The 24,355-nt window shown below is 35.6% G+C and overlaps 2 protein-coding genes across 2 annotated transcripts; one reads left to right on the forward strand and one right to left on the reverse strand.

Moving 5' to 3' along the window:
- Positions 1–162: 162 nt before the first annotated feature.
- On the reverse strand, positions 163–1,821 carry LOC123705168 (surfeit locus protein 1). The gene is made up of 5 exons (XM_045653830.1): positions 1,539–1,821; positions 1,325–1,446; positions 1,035–1,232; positions 637–810; positions 163–454 (listed from the first exon to the last, which is right to left on the reverse strand). The coding sequence occupies exons 1-5, from the start codon at positions 1,707–1,709 to the stop codon at positions 238–240; spliced, it is 882 nt and encodes a 293-aa protein (XP_045509786.1). The 5' UTR covers positions 1,710–1,821; the 3' UTR covers positions 163–237.
- Positions 1,822–8,470: 6,649 nt separating this feature from the next.
- On the forward strand, positions 8,471–23,814 carry LOC123705617. The gene is made up of 8 exons (XM_045654501.1): positions 8,471–8,806; positions 10,179–10,302; positions 10,459–10,629; positions 10,835–11,132; positions 11,959–12,159; positions 13,220–13,385; positions 20,624–20,751; positions 23,590–23,814. Exons 1-8 carry the CDS (start codon positions 8,801–8,803, stop codon positions 23,723–23,725), a joined length of 1,230 nt encoding a protein of 409 aa, XP_045510457.1. The 5' UTR covers positions 8,471–8,800; the 3' UTR covers positions 23,726–23,814.
- The last annotated feature ends 541 nt before the right edge of the window (positions 23,815–24,355 follow it).

Below are 24,355 nucleotides of genomic sequence, written 5' to 3' on the forward strand. Positions count from 1 at the left end.
CTTAAACAACCTTTCCTCGGCCAAGTCAGATCCACACAGATTACATAGCAAAGAAATAAATATTAAATCTGTTAAATTATTTTATTTAAAGTGAGTTAAATGCGAAAAACAAGTATAAATTGTTATTTGTCAAAAATTTTGCATGTTTAAATAAAAGTCTCATTCATTGTGCCTATATTTCTATAATTTAACAAAACAATACTTTATAAACATTTACTACAAACAATGATTTATAAATTACAAGAGAGGGAGTTTCCTTATAAAGTAACGGTGCCACATCACGGCAGTAAATGCAGATAACATATACCATGTAATTAAATACGACATGTGCTCGTTCCGTAGGTTGACCCTCGTCTGGTTTGGTAACGGCCAGCCTTCCGGTGGGTCTGGGATTCCTTTAGCGTCCAACCACACTGGAGCGCAATCCAAGTATGCGCTCATCTGGTGTAAGTCCCTGTTGAACATTGAGATTGTATGACATCAGAAAAATTTTTGCAATTAAAAGTTAAAACATACTTGTAATTAATTCATACAAAAGAAGCTTTCTTCTCTCGACTTCTACGCATAGTAAAAAGAAAATTCGTATAATAAAGAGATGATGATCATGATGATTAATTTTTGAAACACTGATCTTACCTATAAAACCATGAACCCTTTATTGGATTATTTTTAGGCATAAAGGGTCCTCTTGTTTCAGTAAGCCTTACTGTACCAGTGAGTTCTATTTCACCAGTTACCATTGATGGCTGCCTTTTTTCTTTGGGGCGCATGTGTTGTGGTATCCAACCTCTGTTTATTAATATGACCTCTCTGTAAAAATATTAGAATTATAATAAACAGCCAATGAAGCTGCAGGCGTGAAGCTTCATAAAATAAATATTTATTTCAATTCAATTGATATTATTATCCTTGTGTTTCTGCAGTACAAAACAGTTTATGATGAAATTTGTCTAGAAGAGTACTGAAATTTTGTCACAAAATTTATCAAGACTTTTTATTTAAGCAAGTTATGCAATATAATAAATTATGTTTACCCAGTTTCAGCCAATTTGAATGGTGTGACTACAAGCCACCCTTGATTCTTCTTAGGATCTGATACAAGAGAGCCAGTTCTTTGCATATGACTATCGCTTTCAATTAAGGCTCTTGGCCCTATTAAAATTTCTTTGTCATGAAGAAATTCCCCTCTGACCTTAACAGGTCGGTATTCCATTTTTTTAAGTTCTTCAAAACTGAAAGGAATAGAAGATTAATGAATGGTTCGTAGGAGTTAGTATATACTACATAGTCAGATTACTTAGAAGAAAGATAGGCTAATACTTACTCAAGGGGCATGTCCACTGGTGATGCATTCGTTTTTGATTGCATGGCATCTATAAGTTCTAGTTTCCATTGCAGACGATATACTTGCCAACAGCCTAGACCAAATGAACCAGCTGGTATTACCTAGAAGGAATAATAAAAATTAATATGTAAATATCTCTAAAATAAATGGACCTAGGTATATAATAAAGAAACATTATTTATTTATTACATACCATAAGGATCCACTTAAATATTTCACCAGGCTCCTTGTCTCTTATTTTCTGCAATTTTATTGATTGCCCACGATTAAAGCTCGTGTTTGATCTAACGATGTTAATTGTAGCTCTTTTAGAGCTATTATTTTGGAGAAAAGTCCGGCTCAATTTACTTAGACCACCTATCATATTGAATTTTTTCGATAAATTATTGAATACCAATTATTAGTGTCGAGAAATGTGAGACTAAATAATAATAATTAAGTATTCATTTTTAATCACAACAAGGTAGTGTGCAAGGTAGGTATTGAGGTAGGTATATAGTCACAGGACAGGTATATCAAGTTGTGACTTGTGACATGAAATGTCAAATGTCATTTTATGACAATTGACATTCACCAATTTCAATAAACCTTAGACAATAAACCAAGAAGCAATAAACTATAGAAATACATATCTCCTTTATCATCGTTTAGCTTGGTTTAGCTATTAGATATAAGCACTTCTTGGTTTAGCTCCACATTTAGCTCACTTTCTGAAGGAGGTATAGTGCTATATGGATCTGTTCACTGTTGGCATGTGACGATATTCGGAACTAATGCCAGTGCCACAGCCACAGTATTACAATATCTATACAGTATGGAAACGAATGTACTTGTGCAGAGAAACGGAGGGGAACTGGCGGGGGGGTCGGGCGACGCGTACCACAAACACCCTTAGTTTGCATCACCTAGCGCGAAAGGACGACGCAGTCGTATTTTTTGTGAAATAATTTTATTATTTCATAGGTGCTTACATATTCTATTATGGCGCGCACAAACTGTTCCGTGTACGGATGTAAATCTACATTGTAATCCCAGAAGAAAACAATATTTCAGAAAGATTGTATTAATTGTATCTGTTGAATTAAAATCAAAGCTACGTATATGTTGTCCTCATTATTTTCTTATCAGATTGTACATCCCAATGCGAATGCATTACTTAGTTAAATGTTATAATATACAATTAAGAACATCTAAAAATAAAGTCCACGTAAATAATATTTAGCAGTGCAATATCTGTAATTAATAATTATATATTTATGTACAAATTTAATAATCGCAATTATTTTGAATGTATACATCAGATATAATAATACATCAGATACATCAGATTTAATAACCGCAATTATTTTGAATGTACTTATGAATAAATGATTTCATCAAAATATTAGTAATCACAATTGTTTTATTTCCCATTTGTTGCAACCCTAGCGTATTTTCGTGTGGCAGCGTAAGTAGGTACCTACCTACGCTGGCGGCGGCATCGCGCGACTTCAAAGTCGTCATGTTGTACAGTATTCCTTAATTAATAATGCGCATGCAGATTTTCGCTAATTATCGTATTTCTAGAAACACCCGATTTACCCCGAATCATTGAATCGTAAGTGCCCTAAACAATGCACTTGCATCTTGCACCTTGTTCGAAAGAAATAGGAGTCAATTCAGACTCATACATTTGTTTTTACTGTTCTGTGGTTTAGCTAGATTAGAGACTGCACTGCCTGGGAATATAGAAAATTACAATCGATACCTTCGTAAGCATCATATTTGTTTAAAATATAATATAATTAATATACAAGTTGTTAAATAAAAATATAATTAACTATACAACAATTATATACCTAGCTCAAGAACGGCTGAACATATTTTAGCGATGCTTTGTTTATTTCTGAATCTATGTTCGCCGCTTGAATTCGGATAATAACAATGAAAAATTTGACAAATAATTTACATAAAATTGTGTATCCGAATTCCGAGCGGCGCCGTGCCACCAAATATTTTTTTGTCATCAAAAATTTGGTGACAAATGTTGGATTCGTCCAAAAATCATTGAGAATGATAAAAAAAAAACAAAAACGAGACAAAGATCCGATCTTGAGTTTTATGTGATGAATATTTCTAAGTTGCAATAATTAACACGACTTTCTTTTATAGTTGTAGTTACGTATACCAGGTGTTTCTGTTTGCCCCGGCTCCACCCCGTTAGTTTCTTTAAATTATGATAGTTAGGATCATAATCCAAGCGGAAATGAACCAACGAACCAAAAATCATCAAAATCGGTTCAGCCGTTCTTGAGTTATAATAGACAATGGGACGACTTTCTTAAATTAACTATTTTTTTGAATATATGCTATAATATATAATTTGAATATATATAAATAGCATAAGAAAGTAATAGCAAAAGCACATAATTAACATTAAAAAACCGGCCAAGTGCGAGTCGGGCTCGCGCACAAAGGGTTCCGTAGCAGCAAATATAATAAATTACAGTTTTTTTTTTTTTTTTTTTTTTTCAAGTGGGGAAATCTTGCCTATGATACCCACGGCTCCCGGGGAAGAAGCCGTGGGTTATGTCGGATTCCTACCGACTAAAACCCCACCGTGTACCAACGCGCTGCTTTAGACGGGATGCGGGTACACATTCGCAATCTTCCGCATGTCCCGCCCAGCAGTTGCCCGTTTCCAGGCCCTCCGCCACTTGCCCGTTTCCAGGCCCTCCACCAAATGCCCACCCCGGGGCGGCGCAAGCTGTACACGAGCTCACGCCACCCGCTCGCCGATGATGGATTGTTCCCCGTTCCATCATCGGCGTTCCCCAAACCCTCGACCCCAGCATCGACCGGCCGAAGGGCGCGCGCCGAAAGGCCCTCTGAAACGTGATTCACGCGTCGAAGGACCCTCCGGCGCACTTTTATAGAGGTTTCCCTCGCAGCCCCCACCTCACACCAGAGGTGGCGGCCCTCGGTCCGGCCCCACGGACCGGATTACGAGTTGGCAGACGGCTGTCACAGGACAGCCGCCGCCCTACACCCACCTACAGGAGTCACCGCGTGTCACAAAAGTGACGCGTCGGGATCCCGCCCCCTGTTTTGTTGGTAGTTAGACTACCAACAAAAAACAACGCGCGCGGCCTCTGGCCGCCATCCACCGCCGCAAAGCGCAGCCCCCTGCCAGTCGGTCGGAACGAGACCCAAACGAGGCCCAATCGACCTTCCAACCCCATTTTGCCCAGCCAAATTGCCAGGCCGCGACCACTAGCCGCCATACCTCGCCGTACCACAACGGCACCTGAGCCAATCCTGGCCCCCCGGAGGATCCTAGCCAGCTAGCCAGCCATCCAGCCAGCCAGCCAGCCAGCCGGACAACCAGCCGGTGACAGCAAGCCAGCCAGCCGCCGCGGCTCAAAGCAGCCAGCCAGCCAACCGGTGGGGCAGCCGGTTTCAGCCAGCCTGCCAGCCGGCCCCCTAGCCAGCCAGCGAGGCAGCCGGTGTGACCAGCCGGTTCCAGCCAGCCCGGCCAGCCTGCCTTCAAGCCAGCCAGCCAGCTATATGGATCCCTGGCCGTCGAACCAATCATGTCGTCAGACGACAGACCGGCCTTTCAGCCCCTCCGCGTCCAATTAGCTTCACTCAGAGTACACGAGTGCACTCCAAGCTACTGAGCCCCCCCGGCCACGACAAGGCTTGGAACTGATGGGGGAGAATAAATTACAGTTAAATCAACCTATCTCAAAAACTATAAGAGATACTTTGATCAAACCAAAAATCGTTGAAAGAGTTAATTAGCATGCATCACCTCTATTTTTTTTAGAATTTTATACCCCGTAGTTATAAAAATAGAGGGGGGGGGACATACTTTTTACGACTTTGAGAGCTGATATCTCAAAAACCGTTCACTTTAAGAAAAATGTTTTTTAGAAAACTTTATATCATTTTAAAAGACCTTTCCATTGATACCCCACACGGGTATGTACATCGAAAAAAAAAATTTCATCCCTCAGTTACATGTATGGGGGGCCCCACCCCCAATTCTTTTTTTTACTATTTAGTGTCATATTTTTGTAGCGGTTCATACAACACATATTCCCATCAAATTTCATCACTGTAGTACTTATAGTTTCCGAGTAAATCGGCTGTGACAGACGGACAGACGGACAGACGGACAGACGGACATGACGAAACTATAAGGGTTCCGTTTTTGCCATTTTGGCTACGGAACCCTAAAAATCTGTATGATCTCTAATGCGATTTCATTATTTTAAGGACGCTATAACGTATTTTTACAAAAACACGCTGTTTTTCGGTACCATTTTAACTTAAAGCAATTACACGTGAGAACATAGTAATATCTTAATTTAAAGATAAAATATTCAGCTCTACGTTCATCTTATAAAAATTGTACGACGTCATACAAAATTGTCGCTGAAATACGTTTTTTCCATCACAATAAACGCATAAAGTGCAAAAAAATGGGGTCTAAACTGGTACCATTTTAGGAAAATTAAGAGCCTAATCTATCTTCTTAACTATATCTTATTGAGGGATATATAGTCCTTTATATATGGTGTAATTTTTATGAATCTAAATCAAAATTTTATTTCAATAATGAGCTAAATTAAAAATACTGCGCTGCGCTCAGAAGCGCTCTTGGAAGGACGGGTGTATCGCTCCTCGTGCCAAAAATAAAAACGAAATAAAAAAGATTATTGTGCGTGCACTGTCTTTTTCGTGATTTGAAATATTTGATACTTTATATGAGTAAAGTTCTGTATAAGTTTCATATTCCAATTATTTGTAATTTAAAATTATGTTTTTAAAATTACCTTGCCTGAGATCCTCTTTTTTATGGGTTGTTGAATAGATTGGTGGGGTAAAACAATTCAAGATGGCGTCGACGAAAATTTGGCTTTTTTTCGTGATGGGTGTCATTTTCATAGTTTTTGGGGCAGCTATTACCGAATATGAGGTCAAAACTGAAATCCAAGATGGCGCCGACGAAAATTTTACATCTTTTCGTCATAGGTGTCATTTTCATGGTTTTTGGGGTAGCTATTAACGAATATGAGGTCAAAACTATAATCCAAGATGACGCCGACAAAAATTTTACATCTTTTCGTCATGGGTGTCATTTTCATGGTTTTTGGGGTAGCTATTAACCAATATGAGGTCAAAACTGAAATCCAAGATGGCGCCGACGAAAATTTTACATCTTTTCGTCATGGGTGTCATTTTCATGGTTTTTGGGGTAGCTATTAACCAATATGAGGTCAAAACTGAAATCCAAGATGGCGCCGACGAAAATTTTACATCTTTTCGTCATGGGTGTCATTTTCATGGTTTTTGGGGTAGCTATTAACGAATATGAGGTCAAAACTATAATCCAAGATGGCGCCGACAAAAATTTTACATCTTTTCGTCATGGGTGTCATTTTCATGGTTTTTGGGGTAGCTATTAACCAATTTGAAGTCAAAACTAAAATCCAAGATGGCGCCGACGAAAAATTTGACATCTTTTCATCATGGGTGTCATTTTCATGGTTTTTGGGATAGCTATTAACGAATATGAGGTCAAAACTATAATCCAAGATGGCGCTGACGAAAATTTGACATTTTTCGTGATGGGTGTCATTTTCATGGTTTTTGGGGTAGCTATTAACGAATATGAGGTCAAAACTAAAATCCAAGATGGTCGTCGAATTTCAAGATGGCGTCATGGTAATACTGTCGCGTTATGGAGCAAGGCGGCGATTTTGGTATCTATGAATCTCGCCCAAGAAGTTTCACTCCTGACACGTTTTCTCGGCACACACGTTCTTTTTTATTTTATTCTCTTTGTTTAAATGTTTTAGATAAACTTTTTTTTAAATAAAGTTTAGCGAATATATTTAAAGAATATAACTATTTAAAGTTAATAATATCTGTCAGAATATTAACATTATTGCCACAGAGTTGCGTTTTATATTAAATTTCTAAATATGCATTTCAATGTTCTTTAAAATTGTTTTTTTTTTTAAGACTTTCTACAAAACTGTGGTTGTTAACGTTTTTGTTATTTTATTTAAGTTTACTTTAAAGGAGTAAGAAAAATATACCTAATTATCGACGGTTACATTGGGGATTTGGTAATAGCTGTCTCAAAAACTTTGAAAATGACACCCATGCCGAAAAGATGTAAAGTTTCGTCGACACCATCTTCGATTTTAGTTTTGACCTCATGTTGGTTAATAGCTACCCCAAAAACCATGAAAATGACACCAGTGTCGAAAAGATGTAAAATTTTCGTCGGCGCCATCTTGGATTTTAGTTTTGACCTCATATTGGTTAATAGATACCCCAATAACCATGAAAATGACACCCATGACGAAAATATGTAAAATTTTCGTCGGCGCCATCTTGGATTTTAGTTTTGACCTCATATTGGTTAATAGCTACCCCAATAACCATGAAAATGACACCCATGAAGAAAATATATAAAATTTTTGTCGGCGCCATCTTGGATTTTAGTTTTGACCTCATATTGGTTAATAGCTACCCCAAAAACCATGAAAATGACACCCGTGACGAAATGATGTCAAATTGTCGTCGGCGCCATTTTGGATTTTAGATTTGACCTCATATTGATTAATAGCGACTCCAACTCCTTGAAAATGACACCCATGACGAAAAGATTTCAAATTTTCGTCGGCGCCATCTTGGATTTTAGTTTTGACCTCATATTGGTTAATAGCTATCCCAAAAACCACCCACATTTGCAAATGTGTTTGCTACTTAGGAAAAGTTCAGATTTAAAGATATAGGTAATGTGAATGTGTGGTAACGAATTTAATTTATTTCATTCCGACTGTTTCTCGAAATAACATACATTTACTAAGAATTGCATACAATGCCGGGTTTAATATATTGCCGGTAACATAATATTATGTATGATAATAATTCTTAAAAAAGTATTTTATACATTTCTTAAAAAGCTTCGATATTGTATACAATAATACAATTCATATTCAAATTGTTGTTAAATAGTCACACTTTTTTAAGTTGGTTGAATACACTAAAATACTTATAAGGATCGTACCTACTAATAATAGTAACAAAATGAATTTTTAAAGTTCCCAGTAATCTTCTGGAATCAATTTCAATAAAAATATAAAAAAAAAAATAATATCAAGTATGAAGATGGTCTATAAAATGGAATGCGCTATGTTTACGTCTTTTACGTGAGCGTGATGTTCCCGCGAACCACGTGGCGACGTTAGATACCTAAATTTGAGTAACGCAGATTTGTGACAGCGTCCTTAAAACGTAAGCGGGCTTTTAATGGCCCTATCACTGAGTATATTAAAGATTGGCGCGAGCCGGCGCTATTTGTACGGTACAGACTACAGTTGAGGAGCGTTGATAAGTCATTTGAAATCGTGAATCGTGGCCGACTTACGTGGAAGCATAAATAAAGTCACCAACATGTCTGTAAGTACGAAAAATTAGATAGATATATGAGAAATAAATAAGCATTTATAACTGTTAGAATATAATATTATTGTAATACAAATAATATGTAAGTACCTAATAATAATACATAATATTTACAACATCCATTTAATATTTAATTTAATTATTTTGCCGGTTACACTACTGTGTATCTACTGATAATATTGGTATTGATGACTAAAAAAGCGCGTGTGCGAAATTGTTTATTAATATATTTTTTATAATAGGTACTTAGTTATATAAAATTAATGAACAATATATCAAGTTAAAAAATAACATAGCCAGATGGCAGCCTACCACGCGTGCTCTGTATTTATATGTGCTATTATTTTTATTAATTTATGATATTTTGAAGGTCAATAGCCTACCATCCTGTACACCCACATAATTTGCTAGACTAAAGTAATGTCCGCGTACCACGAATCGCGATGTTCAAAATTATTGATAGGTATATAAAATAATTATCACCGGTTTATTAGTATGCTAGATATTAGTTACAAATAATTTATATGCTTTTCGTATGCGGCTTTTGTGATCGATTATTTTTGTGATTACTTCATTTATCCGATTGAAGTACAATAATTCACTGTATCATCCAATAAAAAGTCGACCAAATTTAGTTATTTAGTTCAGCCGTAACCGTTTATTCGCTGTGATTCGTCACTAATAATTATTAACACGAATAATTATTAAGTTTATTAATATTATCACTTGTAGCTAGTACTCGAACATAGTATTTATTAAATAAAATTGAAGACAGACGCTTAATTTTTTATATTAGTATGTACTTTTACTTAAATTATACCTAGTCGGTTTATTATTTGCGTGATAGTACTTAGTAGGTACTGTGTTAAGTAATGAAAGAAGTATAAAATAGCATTCTGCTTAATTGCAATATTTTCTGATTATAAAACAATAACAAAGACCAAGTTAGTTAGACGTACCTAGTACCTAACTACTATATTTTTATAGAACAATCCTATCCTATTAATAGGTAGGTATTATAAATATAAATGCAAAAGTTTGTGAGGTGAGAGGTCCATATCCTCACAAACTTTTGCATTATATATATGTATGTGTATAGTTATGTACGTTTGTTACTCTTTCACGCAAATACTAATGAACCGATTACAATGAAATTTAGCACACATAGGGTAGGGTAACTTGGATTTACACATAAGATATTAGATAGGTTTCATCCCGGAAATCCGAAGCGAAGCCATGCGAAGTCGCACGCGGAAAGCTAGTCCTTCATATAAGCACCTAACTAGCTACGAATTGAATGCGACTTTCGTTAATAGTTATGTAATTTACCTTTCTTGTTTCCATCTAATAAAGAATCATATTTAAGATGCCGGCGTACGACAGCTGGTTTGTTCGTACCAACGACGTATACCAGCTGTGGGCCAACCAGCCCACATACATAATATCCCAAGCTGTGTATATATTTGCTGGTATCCTAACCTTATTACACGGTGAGTGCCACTTTTCCATCCTTACTGATGTAACTTTTATAGAAACAAATGTATGTAAACCAAAAGAAACCGTCATCGCAAAATGACTATTACTATGGTTTTTCTATAGCTATAGGTACATATATGATAGTATTAGTATTATAATTTTTCTTTCAGCAATCAGCAAGGGTGGCAGGTGGCCTTACTTCTGGCTGGCCACAGTCCTCCATGGCGTATTCACGGATAACTTTTGGGCCATCGCAGTGCCACAGTTCGACAACTTTTGGCATTCACAAACACCCTTAATTTTCTTGGGAGGAAGATTGCCTCTTCACATTATTTTGCTGTGTAAGATTACTCTTTACTTAGATTACTCTTTATTTGTTACTCGAAAGGTTTCAATAAAAGAAACAATTATTATAACTTTAATAATTTTGTATATTTTTGTAACGATGTATTTTATTTGTTGTACATTAAATTACCTATTAAAAGCCACCAATTGTTCTTTTAAATTTCAAAGCTTGTGTGATAATCAGGCTTGAATATCTTCTAGATCCCGCGTTCATTTACCACGCGGCGTACGCGGTCTCGCGCCTCAACCTGCCCAGATACGCAGAACCATTCGCCGTTGGTCTATTGACCGTTCTGATAGACATCCCATACGATATAGTGGCTGTTAAATTCGTACATTGGATGTGGCACGACACTGACCCGAATATATTCGACCGCCACTATTGGGTACCTTGGAATTCCTATTACTTCCATGCAACTTTTGCCGCGAGTTTCTATTTCTTCTTCCACTCGTTCAGGAACTGGTATGCGCCAAAGGTGTCACAATGGGCTTCTGCGGGGTAAGTACTTTAAGCACTTACTATTTTCTAGGTGTAACTACCTACCCCGGCAGACAATGTTCTGCCCTTTAACAAAAGGGCAGACCGGGGACGTTCCCAAAAATAGCCGAATTGGTAGAGACTAGAGCCGTTCTCGAATTTTACGCTTAGCAACAATTTTGTCGATTCATCTTATCGTATAGATAGATAGATAGATAATAGAGAGTTTAATTTTGACAAATTGAAATGCATAATATTTCAATGTGAAACTTATGACCTCTACTAAATATTATATTCATAATCTACGTACAGCTAAATAAACTTATTTATTTTGAAACGGTTGCGAAATTACTTAATGGTTATTTATACTTTGATCAGTTGCATTTAAAGATAAGGTAGACAATAATTTAGTTCAACATAAAGTTTACACATTTTACAGTCAATACTATTTTGATAAAAAATGCTTCTCAAAGCAAGTTATAATGCTGATATAAAATTTAATAAATGTCCAGCTTTACGTTATCGTTATTGTGTGTTAATTCTACCTAAAGCGTGGCCAATTTGTTATCTTACTTGCCAATCTCATATATAAAACTATTTAATTTAATCAGTGTATAACGTGGTATAACTTAGTACCTACCCAGTTATAAATGCAACATTTATGTACCTATTGATTTCAAACTAATAGTAGGTATACCTAGTCCCTAATTTTGATCTCTTTGCTCCTATGCCGGGTAGAGTGGTTATGTTCATACCTATTTACCATCCACCATTATTTCAACATTCTTTCAAAGACATAATTAATACTATAACGAAATAAATATAATATTGACACAATCATTTCCAGGAAATACGTGGAAATATCCTCTCTAATTCTGGCCTCTCTCCTCGGAATGCCGGGTGGAGTGGTGATGTTCATACCTATTTACCATCCACTACACGATTTATTCAACATACATTCAGAAGTGACGTTCTTCTTCCTTGCTTCTATATTCCTGGCGATTGTACTGGTTGGTCTACTGAGCGACAGGGAGAAGTGCCAGGACAGGTCTGTTGTTTATTTCTTGTTTATTAACTAGGTAACTAGGTATTTTATAAAGTATTAGTTGGTGTTTGATACTAAACCTAGGTAAAGGTAGGAGTTAAATTAATACTAGGCAATACTAGAGGTAATTGTAATAACTAATACTATTGAAAGTGGTCAAGTTCGTTAAATAAGAGTTGGCGAAGTTTAGCAGTTTTTGAAATTATGAACAGACTGTAATTATTTTTTATCAGTACAAAAATACATTGTTCCTGAATATAACAGGCTATAATTTGAAAATAACTGAAAATATTGACGAGAGGCTAGAAACGAGAACTTTCTTTGTGACCTATCAACAACTAAAGTTAACCGTCTTATCGAAATATTTTATAATATTACGTACCAATTTTTATTTGTGTATGAAATTGATCAACGATTATGAAATAATAATATGAAGATAACGTCAATGTATTGTCTTGGGTCAAGACCTCGCAGCTGTGAAAACAACGAATACAGTTCGTTAATCGTCTTTTCAATATCATTTTATATTTGTACAGCATACTTAAAATAAATGATTGTTATTGTAAAATTACTATTTCTTCATAGGTAAAATGTACCTATTATTTAATCATAAGTGAAGTCCCGTGTCCCCGTAGGCCGTAGCGGGGTAAGGGGCAGATGCATTATGCATACTTACATCTGTTTCACTGATCGATTTTCTTTAGGGACAAGTAGGTAGGTTATGAGACTTCTGTATCCTAACCAGACCGAGACATATTTTGTTTTCTTCGTCTCCATCGGGAATCGAACCCAGGACCCCTCGGTTCCACGCTCACGCGTCAACCACTCTACCAAGGAGGCGGTCAAAATTTAATCATAATGGATTGTATTATTTTAAAGTATGGCTTAAGGATGCATTTAACTCCCCACTTTTATTTTTATGTCTATAAAATATATTAATCAAACTAGAAAAAAGAGCACTCAAAAGACCTTAATGAAATCTCATTCATTCTACCTATATGTACTTAATTTTTTAAAACAGGCGGCAGTCTAAACTTTAGTCATCAAAAAAATCTTCTTCCAGGCTAACAATGTTCGATTACGTCCTTATACTACAACTGGCTCTCCACTACATAATATACTGGAGTTTCGTGGTATTCCTGAACCCGGAGGATGAAGTATCTGTTGGTTTCCATCAGCCGATTGGACCCTGTGATGACGTCACACATTTCACATCTCCATTTGGTCAGGTTAGTTCCAATATATGTAATGTTAGTGTACGTTACTACCTAGGTATGTACGTGATTATTTATCTTACGTGTTTTATAATAATTATGGCGAATTGTAATAAGTACCTATAGTATGTGGATGCCCACTTTCACGACATGTTGTCGGTACATTAAATACTCCGTCTCGTATCCCACGAGAATAAAAGTATTTAGAATCCCCTTAATTAAATCGTTATTATCATGTTATTGTAAATGTTATGTCATAAAGTGTAAGAAAAGTATATAGTACTATTCGTTCAACCTTCTTCTTCGCCTTTTGTTCTGTTCTTGATTCCTTGGTGCATGAACTGTTGAAATTGAATCTGGTGCTATATTTATTGTTTGTTCGTCTGTAGATATTTGATGTGGCTCTAATCGATTATCTGGTTCGTCTGTTTGTGATGTGTGTTGTATGTTCATTGGTTGAGATGTATGTGTTGATAGTCCTATACTTTGTGAGTTATGATTTACTGCTGCGTTTATAAATACGTTATCGCCAAGTACTTTACTTAATATGATTGATGAATGTATGGCTGCTTGTTTTTGAAGAATGCTGATGTCAATAAACGTATCTAATTTATCTATATATTTTATAATGTTTTTAGCTACTACCCCTGTGGCTCCTATGACAATCGGAATGACCGTTGTTTGAGTTTTCCACAAACGGCTTACTTCAGTCTTGAGTAGTTGATATTTACTTAACTTTTCTATCTCTTTCGGTCCTATGTTGTAGTCTATAGGTACTGTTATATCTATCAAATATGTTTTGTTGTTAATTTTATCTACATATATTAAGTCTGGTCTATTGTGTGTGATTGTGACATCAGTTTGAACAGGCATTTCCCAAAGAATTTTAGCGGTATCATTTTCTTTTACTTGTGGTTGTACAAGTGTTTCTTTCCACCATAGATTTGAATCTGCCAGTTTGTGTTTTTTAGCTAAGCACCAATAGACGTATAGAACGAGATTATTATGTCGCTTTACATAATAGGTTCCTGCCAACTTTTCACACCCTGATATGATATGCTGTGCAGTTTCATCTTTGCAGGCACATAAGCGGCACTTGCCGTCTATCGGTTCTTTCAATATATCGCGTTTATGTTGTCGGGTCATAACAGCTTGATCCTGTATAGCAAAAATTTCTGCTTCTATTCTAGGTGATATTTTTTGTTTTTTCATCCATTTAAATGAAAGTTCTGTATCTATATTAGTCTGATCTAATACTTTTTTTGGAAACTGTCCATGTGATTGTTTACTACGCCAAATCTCATTGTGTTTTTTTGTTATTGATTCTTTAATTTGTTTGTCTGTATACGTATTTTGCTGCATTAAGTGTAGTTGTCTTTCTATTTCTTGTGCTTCCTTGAATATTGAGTATTTATTTCTGTGTATATCATGATCGGCAATTGCTTTTATTAAATTATCAGTTTTACTTTCCAAATATTGTTTATACTTAATTATCTGTGTTTTATACATATATTCTACATTCAGTAACCCTCTTCCTCCTTGTGCTACTGGTATATATAATCTTTCTACATCTGCTTTTTGTTGATGGGCCTTTTTTATGGCTAGAAGTTTTCTGGTCTTTATATCTATTTTCTTTAAATCGTTAATTTTGAAATTTATTACACCGAAAGAATACAATAGAACCGGTATAGCATATGTATTTATTCCTTTGATAAGATAGCGTGAATTAAGATGTGTATTCAGTAGTTTTTTAATTCTTTTAAAGTATTCCTTAGTTATCTGATCTCTAATATCGCTGTGTTCTATTTTGCCGGATTCATGAACTCCTAAGTACTTATATCTATCACCTATTGCAAGATGTTCAATTGTTTCCCCACTCAATAGAATATGACCCTCCCCTATTGCACTTCTTCTATGTCCTGCGTTAATGTGTAATATATTACATTTATCCAAACCAAATCGCATGCCTATGTCTTTTGTTATGATCTCTACACTATCTAATAATACTTTAAGATTATATCTATTATTTGCATATATTTTAAGGTCGTCCATATATAGTAGATGATTGATACAAACACTATCTTTGAGATTATAACCTTTCGTTTCATATTTGTTAAGTACAAATGAAAGCGGGTTAACTGCTAAACAGAACAATAATGGTGAAAGGGAATCGCCCTGAAATATTCCACGCCTTATATAAATCGGTTCTGTAGTTATTGAGTTTTGGGTGCCCCGGGCTGTCATAATCACCTTCCAAGATGGCATTACCTGCTCAAGAAATTGTTTGATCACGGGTGGACATTTGTACATATCTAGCACTTTAAGCAGCCATTCGTGCGATACACTATCAAACGCTTTTTGATAGTCTATCCACGCCATGCTCAAATTCTTCTGAGATTGATGCGCATCTTCTAATATGGCTTTATTAACCATAAGGTGATCCTTACAGCCTCGAGCACCCCTTCGACATCCTCGTTGTTCGATAGCAATTATTTTATTACCTTCACAGTGATTATATAAAATGTTAGCCAAAACGGAAGTTAAAAGTTTGTACATCGTGGGTAAGCAAGCAATTGGTCTCCAATTCTTAGGATCTTCGGTGTTTTCGTTTTTTGGTATGAGTATAACTTGTCCAGTGGTAAACCAATCTTCTAATGTTTCTTTCTGTGTTATTATTCTAGTAAATGATAATGCCAAGTACCTGTAAATACTAGTGAAATTTTTCAAGTAATAATTTTGTATTTTATCAATCCCTGGTGATTTCCAGTTAAGTAGCTTTCGCACTGCATTCTTGACATGAATTTCTGTTATTCCTTCCACATCTATTGTATCAATTGTATTTGATGAAGTCTCTACTTCTTTTATCCATTCAGCTTCCTTATTATATTTTATAGGTTTGGATAATATGTCTGACCAAAACAATTCTATATCTTTTTTATCCGGCAATTTAATGTCTGTAAAATAATTGTTACCTGCTAAATTTTTATAAAGTTTATGTTCATTTTCAAAAAACATCTTATTTTGTTCTTTTCTAATATTTATAGCTTCATATCTCTTTATTCTTCCCGCTAACGCTTTAATCTTCTGTTTTAGTATTTCTTCTACGTTTTTATGATCATTATCATTTTGAATATTGTGTTTTTTATATAATTTGTCTTTAATTTTTATCATTCTACGACTATTCACGCCTCTATTAAGTTCTATTAGCTGTCCTAACTCTTTTCTAAATATTTCAATTTTATTTTGTATTCGTTTTTTCCATGGTGGATCAGATTTTGTTTTAAAAGAAGTTTTAGGTGTGTATGGAACTTGATTATTATTAATTATGAGAGTTTTAGCTGCTGCATAAATGGTATTGTTTATGTCCCTAATGGAATTATTTGCTATTAATATTTTTGGTAAAAAGTTATTTATTTTATTTAGATTTTCTAAGAAGTGTTTATTTATTTTAGCTTTTGGTAAAATAAAGCGGTCAGAGATTGGCGTTTCTTTTATTTCGGCTAATATTTGTAGAAAATTTAGGATAAGTGGGTCCTGATCTTCATTAACCTCAATATTATTTGTGAGTCGATCTATTTCTTCTGCCTGTTCAATTGTGTATTCAGTGTAATGATTGTTTTGTTCGGTGATATTGCATGTAAGAGGTGTGTTTTCTTCTCCTTGGTCACATACGTCTTGATCGGGGGTAACTGCTATGTCTATAAGGCCTTCAGCATTTTTTTGAATTTGGTTCAGTAGTTCTTGAGACATAATATTTTGCTTAATAATTCTGCGTGCCTGGTTTGATAAGGTATTTCCATTAAATTTGTGTATTTTAGGGTTATTAGGATTTCTCTCTGTAAAAAGCTGTTCTAACCTGCCTATATACCCCGACCCTCCCAATCTTGCCTTGAAATAACAAAACATCAATTCTTCGATTTCTTCTTTTGACCACTTTCTTCTTTTGTCTTGGTTGCTTGTTACATTATTTATTGTGGTCTCTACAGATGAGCCGGCAAAGTTTGTAGGTGATCCTCTACTCTGCAAAGCATCATCTGTTCCCTCCCCTCCCCGTTGATCGGCTGTAATATTTTCGGGTTCCCCGGCTCTTGCCCGCCTGTTCAGCAAAGAGCCGCTGACGGTTTGCATGCTGTCACGTCCAGCGTCAGCTCCAGACGTGCCCCGACGGTCACCCCCGGGCAGCGGCCATATACGTTCATTATTATTTAACTGTCTCTCCATAGTTTGCTTAAGATTTCTCTTTAAGTATACTCTCTATAGAAGGTCATGCTAGTGCTCCGTTGGCCATCATTAAGTGTACGCCTATGGCTATGATGTTCCACCCCTCACGTGGCTTAGGTGTTGTTGCCGGACGTGGAGTTAGACTTATGAGGGGCTATAGTATGTTATTGATAAGCATGCGATATATTTTGTGATTGTGACTGACAATTTATATTTAAGCCGTATGAATGCGAAAATCTTATATATGTCGTGGTCTTATCGTAGATTTGATCATTTCATGATATGAGTGGCCATTTCACGAAATGGTCGCATATCGTGAAATGGCCAATTTAGTTTGGCCACATCATGATGTGGTTTGGGCAGATCAATGATAAGAAATCGTTTCACGATATGGCCAATTAACGCACGGTTTTTTCATGAAATGACCAAAATTATATTTTGATCATATCGTAAAATAGTTACATTAATCGTTGGTAGAGGCGCTGCAAGCTCTGTGTTTATGTGATAAGATGGCGGCCGCTGGCGAAAATTAAATTATTCGCAGTTAAAAACTTCATAATTCGTTTAATAACAATATTATGAAGAAAGTCATAGTAAAGAATTTACGACGAAGAGGTACGAGTACTATGGAAAATGTGGATATCTTATATGTATTTTAGAAAAAATGCGACTTAAATAAAATAATTTAAGAAACTACTACTATATTATTATAATTGTTTGTTTTTTAAAAAGCGATCCGCTTCTGGCACTCGCCGGCCGCTGCCGCGGCACGCTCGCTTTGCTCGCTCAGCTCGTGCGTTGTTTATCAAAGTGTAACCTAACCTAACCTAATTGTTTTCTATTGCAAAAACGATTCACTTCTGGCATTCGCCGGCCGCTGCTTCGGCACTAACTTAAATGACATTAAACAAGTTTTTAGAATATAGTTATTCTGAAATTTTTTAATATTATATGGACTCTTTATATTTTATACGATCTGGTCAAATGTGGATGACCAAATCGTGAAACGTTGACGATTTAACGATCTGATCAAACTATGTTGGCCATTTCACGATATGCGACCATTTCGTGAAATGGCCACTCATATCATGAAATGATCAAATCTACGATATGACCACGACATATATAAAATGAATGCCAAAATGTGTTGGTAAGCGCATAACTTGAGAACGGCTGAACCGATTTCGATAATTCTTTTTTTATTATATTCCTTGAATACGAGGATGGTTCTTATGTAGAGAAAACGTAAATACCACGGGCGAAGCCGGGGCGGACCGCTAGTCTGTTATAAATAAATAAAATGTTAAGGAACCTTTGTATTTTTTACAATAAAAATTTTTTGTAGGATAAGTAAACAAAAGATAAAATAACACTTTTTCTATCAAGTGAGACATTTTGTATAAATGCGAAGAAAATTTTGCATTAGCGAAATGAAAGTGATCTCCGGTCGATTTCTATTAGGATTTTATTCCACAACAAGTTTTCTAACAACGTTGCACTGTGTTTCATTAGATCAAAAAAATTTCCCTGTGCTGTTTATTGTATTTATCGATCAAGGGATGTATTTAAAATGTAAGAGTAGAACACCCACGTGTCAATTTCTTATACTTTTTTTTTTGAAAAAATGGCAAACTTTAGGTGAATTTTTCATGAAAAATATTGAAATGTATTCTGAAATCGTAACTGTCTAAGATATTTATTTTAAATAAATATAGACTTGTAAAGCATCTTTGGGCGCATATTATCCAGTTTTTATTTTTGGAAAACTACCTCCGAATACCGAGAAATATATTTTTTTCAGATTTTCGTTTTTATTTTTTTTCTCCCTAAAAACGCAAAAGTGCGGCTTGTCACTAGCATAGAATTATTGCTCGTAATAAGGCCTATCACTCATAAAAAAACCACGCCGCACTATTGCGGTTTTTAGAAGGAATCCAATTTCTAAACATAGTGTAAGGGTTGTCAATAAATTTGACCATCATTCTTTTTATTTTGTTTTGTACTATATTTTTTACCATATTACAATAAATGAGATATTTAGGCATGGAATCTAATGACCTGCTTGGGAAACCTTTTTTTAATTTTTTAAAATTGTTAAAATTTAAATAAATAAATAAATAATATAATAATATATTTATAATTAATATATAAATTCGGGCTTGCGATGTGATAAGTATGTAAGTTATATCTCTTTTTATTCCTTGTATATCCACACTTAGAAAAAAAAACATGTTTGACCTTTTTGCGACAACCCTATGTTGTGTTTTTTGACCTTTTTGAAAATGGCGTATTATTCCCAAAAACCGCAATAGTGCGGCGTGGTTTTTTTATGAGTGATAGGCCTTATTATGAGCAATAATTCTATGCTAGTGACAAGCCGCACTTTTGCGTTTTTAGGGAGAAAAAAAATAAAAACGAAAATCTGAAAAAAAAATATTTCTCGTTATTCGTAGGTAGTTTTCCAAAAATAAAAACTGGATAATATGCACCCAAAGATGCTTTATAAGTTTATATTTATTTAAAATAAATATCTTAGACAGTTACGATTCCAGAATACATTTCAATATTTTTCATGAAAAATTCACCTAAAGTTTGCCATTTTTTCAAAAAAAAGTATAAGAAATTGACACGTGGGTATTCTACTCTTACATTTTAAATACATCCCTTGATCGATAAATACAATAAACAGCACAGGGAAATTTTTTTGATCTAATGAAACACAGTGCGTTGTTATATTTTGACGACTCTCAAAAAAAGCATAAAGTTAAAGTTAGTTATTTTGTGTTTTATATTACCTACATTACCACGTAATTGCTATGCGATTTTTTTTTATAATTATGCGATTTTTTTATTATTATTTCAACCCATAATAATATACATACCTAGTACCAAAATATTATTATCATTTAGTTAAGTTATTACGTCGTTACGTAAAAAAATAAAATAAATAAACAATAATTAGTATCTACGTAAAAACTAAAAATTATAATGTCCAATAGAACAATAATAAATATTAATTAAAATGTCTCCAGAAACTGTCCAAGAAGACGTTCCTGTGCCCCACGAACTACGACGAGAAGTACTTCGACTTCCACTGCGTTGGGGGCAAACTGCCTCAGAACGGCTCCAACTGGTACACCATTTGTGGAACACCTTTTGAGTGAGTGAAAATTAAATATATTTTTCAAGTGAAACTTCTTTAGGCGCGTTGAGAGTTAAATTTAAGGCAAAGATTTTGGTATGAATATTGCCAAAGAAGTTTCACTTCTGTCACGTGTGCTCGGCACACACTTTTTTGAATGAAATAGGTCTCCTAATGAAATAGGTTCTTAATATTTTTACCGTTTATGCCAAAAATGCATAAAAAGTGTTGGATGATATGAACTTTTTATGATATGAAGTTTTTGTCAAAATAATGAACTTTGAGGCCTCAGATAAACTTGAAAAAAAGAACTTATTTTTTTAGTTTATTAGTTGATCGGATCAAGGATCATTATTTATATTTTTTTGTTTTTATGGCATTCAAATGCTTTATAAATATAAATTTATAAAGGATAGAAAAAATTCGATCACGAGGCGGGACTTGAACCCGCATCCTTCGCGCCATTCCGGGGCGGATGCCTAACCAACTCAGCCACTCGTGACCCGCCTGAGCAATCGAATTTATTCTATCCTTTCAGTTTTATGTGTCTTAAGGGACACACCGCGCGCCATCTATTGAGATGATTCAACAACCATTTCAACCAATATGAAGCACTTTTCAGTGAATACAATATTGTAACGATGGAACACGACCTTTTCTTGAATTTATATTTTTTTGTTTTTATGGCATTCAAATGCTTTATAAATATAAATTTATAAAGGATAGAAAAAATTCGATCACGAGGCGGGACTTGAACCCGCATCCTTCGCGCCATTCCGGGGCGGATGCCTAACCAACTCAGCCACTCGTGACCCGCCTGAGCAATCGAATTTATTCTATCCTTTCAGTTTTATGTGTCTTAAGGGACACACCGCGCGCCATCTATTGAGATGATTCAACAACCATTTCAACCAATATGAAGCACTTTTCAGTGAATACAATATTGTAACGATGGAACACGACCTTTTCTTGAATTTATATTTTTTTTGTTTTTATGGCATTCAAATGCTTTATAAATATAAATTTATAAAGGATAGAAAAAATTCGATCACGAGGCGGGACTTGAACCCGCATCCTTCGCGCCATTCCGGGGCGGATGCCTAACCAACTCAGCCACTCGTGACCCGCCTGAGCAATCGAATTTATTCTATCCTTTCAGTTTTATGTGTCTTAAGGGACACACCGCGCGCCATCTATTGAGATGATTCAACAACCATTTCAACCAATATGAAGCACTTTTCAGTGAATACAATATTGTAACGATGGAACACGACCTTTTCTTGAATTTATATTTTTTTGTTTTTATGGCATTCAAATGCTTTATAAATATAAATTTATAAAGGATAGAAAAAATTCGATCACGAGGCGGGACTTGAACCCGCATCCTTCGCGCCATTCCGGGGCGGATGCCTAACCAACTCAGCCACTCGTGACCCGCCTGAGCAATCGAATTTATTCTATCCTTTCAGTTTTATGTGTCTTAAGGGACACACCGCGCGCCATCTATTGAGATGATTCAACAACCATTTCAACCAATATGAAGCACTTTTCAGTGAATACAATATTGTAACGATGGAACACGACCTTTTCTTGAATTTATATTTTTTTGTTTTTATGGCATTCAAATGCTTTATAAATATAAATTTATAAAGGATAGAAAAAATTCGATCACGAGGCGGGACTTGAACCCGCATCCTTCGCGCCATTCCGGGGCGGATGCCTAACCAACTCAGCCACTCGTGACCCGCCTGAGCAATCGAATTTATTCTATCCTTTCAGTTTTATGTGTCTTAAGGGACACACCGCGCGCCATCTATTGAGATGATTCAACAACCATTTCAACCAATATGAAGCACTTTTCAGTGAATACAATATTGTAACGATGGAACACGACCTTTTCTTGAATTTATATTTTTTTGTTTTTATGGCATTCAAATGCTTTATAAATATAAATTTATAAAGGATAGAAAAAATTCGATCACGAGGCGGGACTTGAACCCGCATCCTTCGCGCCATTCCGGGGCGGATGCCTAACCAACTCAGCCACTCGTGACCCGCCTGAGCAATCGAATTTATTCTATCCTTTCAGTTTTATGTGTCTTAAGGGACACACCGCGCGCCATCTATTGAGATGATTCAACAACCATTTCAACCAATATGAAGCACTTTTCAGTGAATACAATATTGTAACGATGGAACACGACCTTTTCTTGAATTTATATTTTTTTGTTTTTATGGCATTCAAATGCTTTATAAATATAAATTTATAAAGGATAGAAAAAATTCGATCACGAGGCGGGACTTGAACCCGCATCCTTCGCGCCATTCCGGGGCGGATGCCTAACCAACTCAGCCACTCGTGACCCGCCTGAAAGGATAGAATAAATTCGATTGCTCAGGCGGGTCACGAGTGGCTGAGTTGGTTAGGCATCCGCCCCGGAATGGCGCGAAGGATGCGGGTTCAAGTCCCGCCTCGTGATCGAATTTTTTCTATCCTTTATAAATTTATAAGGATCATTATTCTTAAGCCACAATATCATCGTTTTCCATCAGGAGAGACGCAAGATCGTGGCGCTTTCCTATCCAACAAAAAAATAATATTTTTGTGGTATATTTTTTTAAATTTACAATTTACTCAACGTAGAACTACTCCCGTTTAGACTTGAGCATAATAATATGCTCCTCCCTCTATCTGTGTAAAAGTTTATTATATAAGGTGGTTAGTGTTAAAAAATGTTATGACGATTCAAAAATGTTTTTTTTTATGAAGTCTAATTGAATTAATAAATGTTTGAGTTTAAGTTTGTTATTTTCATGTATTTAGATACTATTTGATCGAATTTTATTATTTTTCAGAAACCGAGCGGAGTACATCACCGTCCTAACTGCAATATTAGTATTTGCTTTTGCTATCTTCCGCGGAATATATTTCAAAACCCTAGTACCCGTGTCCGCGGCAAAAGTTGTTCGTAATAAAAAGAAAGTAAACTAATGCCATAGTTGGTAAATGTCAATGTCAATATTAATAAGTCAAAGTTTTTTGTCAGTCGACGTGTTAAATGATTGGTTAAATGTTCTATGACTATGTTGTAAGGGCGTATTCAGAAAGAAAGCTTGAAACTTATAAGCGCTTATAAGCGCTTATCGACGCTTATCCGCCAACACGCACTTGGCCAGCGCGGTGGATTATGGCCTGTACCCTCATAGGAGGCCCGTGTCCCAGCAGTGGGAACGTATATGGGCTGATGATGATGATGATGATCGACGCTTATCGGCGCTGGTAATCCGCGCAGGAAAATATATGAACATGCGCCGATAAGCGCTGATCGGCGCCGACAAGTTCCAACAAGTTTCAACAAACTTGTCGGCGCCGATCAGCGCTTATCGGCGCATGTTCATATATTTTCCTGCGCGGATTACCAGCGCCGATAAGCGTCGATAAGCGCTTATAAGCGCTTATAAGTTTCAAGCTTTCTTTCTGAATACGCCCTAAGCGTTAAATATGAATTTTCGCATTCTAAAGAGTGTGTGCTCACTATATTATAACGATAAAAAAATTAATGACTTATATTTGAACATTTTAAGAAATACGTTTTATTTTCTTCAGTCTTACCATAACTAT

The sequence above is a fragment of the Colias croceus genome, chromosome Z, assembly GCF_905220415.1.
Source record: "Colias croceus chromosome Z, ilColCroc2.1".
NCBI lineage: Eukaryota > Metazoa > Arthropoda > Insecta > Lepidoptera > Pieridae > Colias > Colias croceus.

Excerpts from the sequence above, each read along its gene's own strand:
- LOC123705168 (XM_045653830.1), bottom strand. The coding sequence starts at position 1,709 with ATGATAGGTGGTCTAAGTAAATTGAGCCGGACTTTTCTCCAAAATAAT. Across the intron at positions 811-1,034 it reads TTCAAATTGGCTGAAACTGG|AGAGGTCATATTAATAAACA; the intron begins GTAAACATAATT and ends ATATTTTTACAG. Across the intron at positions 455-636 it reads AAGGGTTCATGGTTTTATAG|GGACTTACACCAGATGAGCG; the intron begins GTAAGATCAGTG and ends AATGTTCAACAG.
- LOC123705617 (XM_045654501.1), top strand. Across the intron at positions 10,303-10,458 it reads TATCCTAACCTTATTACACG|CAATCAGCAAGGGTGGCAGG; the intron begins GTGAGTGCCACT and ends TTTTTCTTTCAG. Across the intron at positions 13,386-20,623 it reads TCACATCTCCATTTGGTCAG|AAACTGTCCAAGAAGACGTT; the intron begins GTTAGTTCCAAT and ends AAATGTCTCCAG.